This window comes from Chaetomium globosum, genomic scaffold, assembly GCF_000143365.1.
Source record: "Chaetomium globosum CBS 148.51 scaffold_1 genomic scaffold, whole genome shotgun sequence".
In the NCBI taxonomy this organism is placed as follows: Eukaryota; Fungi; Ascomycota; class Sordariomycetes; order Sordariales; family Chaetomiaceae; genus Chaetomium; species Chaetomium globosum.
In genome coordinates this window covers 2696475-2703142 of record NT_165976.1, presented here as the reverse complement: position 1 = coordinate 2703142, position 6668 = coordinate 2696475, and the positions used below count along the sequence as shown (strand labels likewise).

Sequence of the window (6668 nt, the reverse complement as noted above, 5' to 3'; positions counted from 1 at the left end):
GAGGGGGGGAGGTGATATTTATTGATTTGGAGGGGGGGAGTTGAGTGGATGGGATGGCCTAGTGGAGGGAGAAGAGGCTGTGAAAAACATACCCGCGGTGGACGGTCCGGTACGGCAGGGTTTTGGCACCATTGGGCCCCTATGATTAACTGGGAAGGGGTTAGGAATCGAAAGGGGGGCGGACTTACCCCTATAGCGGTCACACGCAACTCTGTACATATATGTATGAAACGAAGCAAGTTGAAAGAGCCGGGTTTGATATTCAGGTCCTCCAAAGGGTCGCCGGTTATGAAAGACGAAAATCTCCAAACAATATCTCTACAACTTTGCTTCCGCCCCCTGTATCTGCGTCTCAACCCCTTCGACCACTGCTTCGGCAACCCCCCACGACAGTTCGTAACCTCTTCCTCCCAGTCCATACGCATGCATTACAAACCCAGCACCAGGCACAACCTCCCCCTCAATCCTTGGCCCGCCGTTCCTCGTCGGCCGCCTCCCAACAATATCCCTCACCACCGTCAGCTCCTTCTTGCCCCCCAGGATCTTGGGATATGTCTCCACAAACTTCCTCAACAACTCGGCCCTCACCTCGGCCGAGGGTTTCGTATCCCAGTTATTCAGCTCCTTCGTCCCACCAATAATAGTCCCGCCCTCGAATCCCCTCGGAACGCAAAACGTCCACGTCCCATCCACATTCTGCCTCGTCACCGTCGCGTCGCAGTCCTCCGCCACCAGGCACGTCTGACCGCGGGTGATGGTCATATCCGGATCAGGGACAAGCCCCGTACCAGACGCATTCACCACCGCCGCCACCACCGGCACCTTTTTATCCCCATCACCACCAACCGCCAACCCCAACTCCGCCGCCGACAGCGCAAACACCTCCTCGGGCCTCCTCAGCTCGCGCCTCACAATCCGCCCCCCGCGATTTACAAACCGCCGCAGCAAAAACGCGCAGTACACCATCGGGTTCACACACCACGTATCATACTCACAACCCCACGCCACCCCACCACCACCACCACCACCACCACCACCCCCAGAACCACCGGCAGGGAACTCCCCCCGCTCCAACAGCCGAAACCCCGGCAGATCCAGCGCGTTGGGGTTGGCGGGAGTCGACAGGGTCTCGGTCTGCGCGGGGCCCGGCTGCTCCATGTACTCGATGCCCTTGCAGAAGGTGATGCCGGCCGTGTGCGGGTGGGCCTGGAAGAGCCGCTGCATGTGCGTGTAGGTGGTGCGCGAGAGGGCGTGCTCGCGGATGAGGTGCGCGGGGAGGGTGTGGTGGGGGGGGACCCAGCGGTTGTCTTTTTTTTTGGGAAGGGGGAAAGGGGGGGTTAGTGGTGGTGGGGGAGGTTTGGAGGGGGGAGACTTTGGGGGAGGGGAAGGCGTACGAGCTCCGCCCCAGGGGGAGGTGTAGTTGATTTTGGTCAGGGGGTCGATCGTCTCGAAGGACTCGGGGAAATCCCGGGCGACGATGGTTACGGCATGGCCGGCTTGTCGGAGGAGGAGGGCGCTGCTGAGGCCGATGACGCCAGCTCTGGGGGGTGGTGTTAGTTTTGTTGTGGTACTTACTTAAGGCAGGTAGGTGGTGAGAGACTCAGGGGTTGGTCTCAGGAAAGTCAACTCACCCAACGACGACTACGTGTTGTGGCATGATGTAAGCGTTCGTATTATCCAGTTGTTGTTAATGTTTCACGAAGATGTAAGTAGCATGAGGACAAGACGAAAACACTCGAGTCCCGCCCGCTGGGGATGTGAGAGATTATATAGACTGAGATATAGTGGTTGGAGGCGAGGCTGCGTCGTGAGAGCCTCCCCGTATGCCTCGTATTTTGGCTTCTCGGTTAGTGCCAAACATTCATAAGTAGGCTGAAGCTAGTGTCTGCAATACCACCTAACTGAGATGGAAAGGAGCGGCATCGTCTCGTGGTCCGACTCCGGCCCGAGGAGCTCGGATTCGGCTCCGCACCACCGGGTGGGTCTCTACCCATCCCCGGCTTGCATCGGTGCATCCGGTTTCCGCCGGAAGTGCGACCGGATCCGATGCGTCGTGTCCGGCTCAGCTCCGTCGACTTCGGGTTCCAAAAGCATGCATACTCCCCTGATTTTGTTTTTGCTAGGATATAACGGCAACGTTACGACTCACTCCAAGCAGGACAGTTTTTGGCGTCACTTTTTACCCACAACCAAAACGGGATGCTCGTCTGCGTTCCCTGTGACTTACATCTATGACCGATGATGTGCTTCGGCCACGGTGCGGCAGCAGGAATAGCACTGCTCTATTTCTCTCGTGGCATGGCGGTCTTCCCGAGACACTCACCAAGAATAGCAGAAACTTTAAGCTAGAGCCTTTACAGATTCAAATGAACGCCACCCGAGAGTATTTGTTTGCTCGTGATGTAGGATTCTCATCTAATACACGATATGCTTAGAGAGGGCGGATCGGAAATAGAACAGTTGCTCCCGCCCTTCGTGGCAGCCACAAACGAAAAGTGAAGCCCACAAAGCGACGCCGTCATAGTATTTTTGGCTCTCATTGGCCCTTGACGAGTCAAAAGTTAAGCAACAACTAGCGGGTGAGTAAGCGCCTCCCGACTCGGCCAACGGCGACGCCATCTCGAGACCATTGGGTGGACGGGTAGAAAGGGTATTCGTTCTTGGAATTGGCCATGCCGTCCACTTCCCTTGGCTCTTCTCCTTGGCCGGTTGCTGCGGTTGCTGCAAGGTACCAGTACCAGCCCTTGCGGCGCCCCTTTCGAGAGGGCGTTCGTTGATGAATGGCAGAGGCTGAGAAATAGCGGTATGGAGGTTCGGGTATGAGTGTCAGTAACCATGCCGTAGGGTAGGACATGGTGTTGTAACACGACAGGTGCCTGCACTCCAGATCTCCCGCATGGGAGGAGGTATTCTTGATATTGGGCATGCTACAGCAGCCGGGTTTGCCAACTCCCGAAGCGAGAACATGGCTCCCATTCGCTTGAGCCAGAAAGCGTAACGAGCGTCGCACCCTTTTACAACTCGATGGGACGGCCCGACGTTGCAGCGGTTTGTTCATCGACTCAGAGGTGGTCAAGATGATTTTTGTCGAGAAATGAATCACCTCGGGGGAATGCAACCCCATACGACCCTCCACCGAGGACCTCATCGATTCGACTCTCACTGGCGACCCCGGGTATCATCAACGCGGGGTCAAGTCTTTTACCCTAGACCGGTCGAACAAATAGGAAAGGGGATGAAGATATCACCTTGTAGATCTTGTCCCAAGCAGCCATAGCTGCAGAAGGTCAAGTGCTTCATGAAACTACCTGATTTGGGGGTTCGCGATACGCTCACGACGCTAGATGCGCCTACGGGAAAGAAAAAGAGGGCAAAATGCGAAAAGCGTGATTTGATCAGCCAGCCAGCCTCTCGCATAGCTTCTGTGAGGGCGGGATCTGATCGAGCCGCCCTATCGGATTGACCTGACCGCCTGTAACAGTAACAACCGTGAAAGAACTCCGGTGGCGCCGCTGGCCCAGCCTTGCCTAGATTTGCTGCAATCGCAATTGCTGCAATCGTTGCTTTCTTTGCGAAACTCAAAAGGGAACAAGAGGCAGGAAGCGACGAAGAGTTGGCGGCGTCAATCTGCAAGGTGATTCGGGTGTTGATTGGAGGATTTGGACAGGGGAGGGCACCAGGGAATCTATTTTTGAGCGCCTAATTCGTCCCCCTCCCGCGACTGTCGACCATCCAACCCCCATCCAACCCATCCAACCCCGGCCCTCACCCAGTCACAGCGGGACGAGGTCGCTGCTCCCGGCCGCGTTGGGCATGCCCGGCGCTTAAGACTGCCGAATCTCACTGCAGTCGGAAAGGCGACCTTCCATAGCGCACTGCATGAGAAAAAAGGACGGGCCACGATAGGTCAGCTTGGTTCCTTCCTCCCCGCTGCCTGCCCGCCCAGAAGTGCAGGAACTGCCCTGAATTTACTGAGAAGCGCACACGCACACACTAAAGGGTCACCCACACACACACACACACACCGCACCCTTCCCATGTACTTCGTACCTATCCCATGCTCCCGCTACCACACCCGCAGATGGAATACACGCGGGACATGGACAGGGGGACCGGGGTCCAAGTGCGATTGCGGGTGCGGGTGCTTGTGCTCCTTGCTCGCTCAGACTCTGGGACGGATTGGAACTGGAAGATGGCGGGTTGAATAAAACGGATTGGCTCCCTTTCTTGCCCGGTTCCGTGGCTTTGGCTCTATCCTTTCGTATCATCACCAAATTGTCGTTGGCGTCGACGAGGTGGAACATTGTCAATTCCGCCTCAACGCTCCTCGTTCTGTATTATTGATTGGGCCATGATGTTTCGATAGCAGACGCAGACACCGTTGGCCTTTTGTGATCGACCTGTCTTTGCCGTTGGCGCGCAGTTGGACAAGCAGAAGCGAGGGAAGACAACAGCAGAGCCACACCATTGGGCTTTAAAGAGAGCAGAGCTCTGGTCGACAACATGTCGTCGCCACACCAACACCCACCCCCAGCCGGAGGGTTCTCCCTCTTCCCGAACCCGAACAACGCTCCGCGACCGCCCTCGAGATCACAGAGCAGGCCTCGAGCAGCTTCGCCCCAGGAAGGGCGGTCTGGCTCGATCGAGATGACACCTCCCCGTACCGGGCGGAGGAACTCATCCGCTAGGGGCAGGCAGAGGATCCCGTCGAACAACCCGTGGCAGCACGCACTCGATGCCACAAGACAGCCGGTATATGGAGAGACCGCGGCAGGCCCGTCGGCAGCGCCGTTCGTTGTGGAAGATCCCGTCGTTGAGACCACATATTCCCAACCCGTGACGGATGCGCCTCAGCGATGCGAGACAGCCTTCTCCGAGGCCCAGACGCTCGTCCGCAGTTCCAGCCAGAGATCGCGGAGCTCCATCGCCAAACCTCCAATAGCCTACACGACGGCCGGCCCGTCCTCGTCGTCACAGCCAGGGCAACCCGGTGAACCAGCCGCCATCCGGTCCATGTTCCCTCGATACAACCCCGACATATCCCTGGACCAGCAGAACTATTACCCGACCCAAGCAAGCCCGACGCACATCCCCCAACACGCCATCAGCAGGCCCCTCTACTCTCCTCCAAGCATTGCCCCAGCCGCCGAAGCGTCGTCCAGCGTGCCAGCAGCCACCTATCAAGCTAGCCCTCCGCGCGCAGCCCCCTCTACCGCCAGCTGGCATCCCACCATGGGGCAGCGACACCACGAGCCTGCCGTGATGCCGCCCGTCAACAGCACCGAAGAACTCCGCGGGCTGTGGAAGGTGACGAACGGGTGGAAGGCCACCTCGTTTGACGGCCGCAGCTACTGCCTCAAGATGGCCGCCTCCCCGGATCTACCCCCATCATACACCCTCTCCTCCTCCACCAACCAACCCTTCTACTGCCTCCGCGTCGACCCGACCTCCTCCTCGGCCCTTGTCACGCTCTCCCGCTACGACCCCAACAAACCCTTCAAGCCCGCCTCCTCCTCCTCCACCGCCACTACCATGGCCATCAGCCCTAACAGCGGCACCTCCTCCCCCTCCCCGCGCGCATCCTCCTCCAGCCGCCAATCCAGCCACCCCCTCCCCACAACCACCGCTTACACCCCCGCCACCACAGCCTCCAAGCACCAAAAAAACTGGCAAGAAGTCCTCTCCACCCACCTCTCCCCAACCAACTCGGCCGGCGAACCCCTCCCCACCACCACCCCATCCTCCGATCCCAACTCCGACCCCAACCCCGACGACGGCCTGGTAGCACACCTCTGGCCCGCCGCGGCAGCGCGCCTCGTGGCCGACCGCGCCAACGACCTGACCACGGTCGCGCTCGCACAGCAGGAATCCGCGCGCCTGGTGTGGGACGCCGACAGCGGCAGCCACTTCCTGGCGCACCCGGCGCTGGCCATGCCCTTCCGCGTCGCCGTCGCCCGCCACCCGGCCTACGCCCGCGTCGAGTACACCCTCGAGCACCTCGAGTCGCCGGTGCCGCTGGCGCGGCTGGTGCGCGATGGCACCGGCGCCGGCTGGGTGCAGGTGGATACGGGCATCGCGGGCAAGATCGAGGCCGTGTATCTGGTGGATGTGGTGGTGGCCGCGTTGGTGATCGTGGCGCATCTGGATGGGGGGCTGAATGGCGGGGGTGGCGGGGAGGTGTTTGAGCCGCCGCCGGTGGTGTTTGGGGGGCCGAATGGGAGTGTGTATGCGGCCAGCGGGGTGGGAGGGGTTGGGGCCGGCGAGGGGGGCAGGAGTAGTAGCTGGAGTGAGAGGTTGGGGGCGGCGAGCCGCGCGAGTAAGCGCGAGGAGAAGGAGCGCAAGAAGTTGCGGGAGAAGCAGAAGAAGAAGAAGGGTGGTAAGAAGGGGCCGATGGAGCAGTTTGAGATAGACTTGGAGAGCCAGAGTAGTGATCTGGGTAAGGGGGGCGAGAAGGATAAGGTACCCGGTGTGTTGCGGGCGTTGGTCGGGCTCATCACAGTCACCTTCAAGTGCTTGGTGTGGTGTGCCACGGTGGCGTTCAAGACGCTGGTGGCTATCTTGTCGGTGTTGACTAGGTGTTGCGGGTTGGGGAAGCTATAGTTGGGTTAGTTACTTACATAGCTGCGGTGGGCGTCGGGGATCGGCAGGGAACGATGTGGACGACAGGA

At 59.4% G+C, this 6668-nt stretch overlaps 2 protein-coding genes across 2 annotated transcripts; one reads left to right on the top strand and one right to left on the bottom strand.

Annotated features, from left to right (window-relative positions):
• Positions 1-318: 318 nt before the first annotated feature.
• CHGG_00878 (uncharacterized protein) lies at positions 319-1657 on the bottom strand (the record flags this gene model as incomplete). The annotated part of the gene is made up of 3 exons (XM_001220098.1): positions 319-1307; positions 1395-1540; positions 1632-1657. 3 exons carry the CDS (start codon positions 1655-1657, stop codon positions 319-321), a joined length of 1161 nt encoding a protein of 386 aa, XP_001220099.1.
• A 2846-nt stretch (positions 1658-4503) lies between these two features.
• CHGG_00877 (uncharacterized protein) lies at positions 4504-6575 on the top strand (the record flags this gene model as incomplete). The annotated part of the gene is made up of 2 exons (XM_001220097.1): positions 4504-6466; positions 6544-6575. 2 exons carry the CDS (start codon positions 4504-4506, stop codon positions 6573-6575), a joined length of 1995 nt encoding a protein of 664 aa, XP_001220098.1.
• Between the last annotated feature and the right edge of the window lie 93 nt (positions 6576-6668).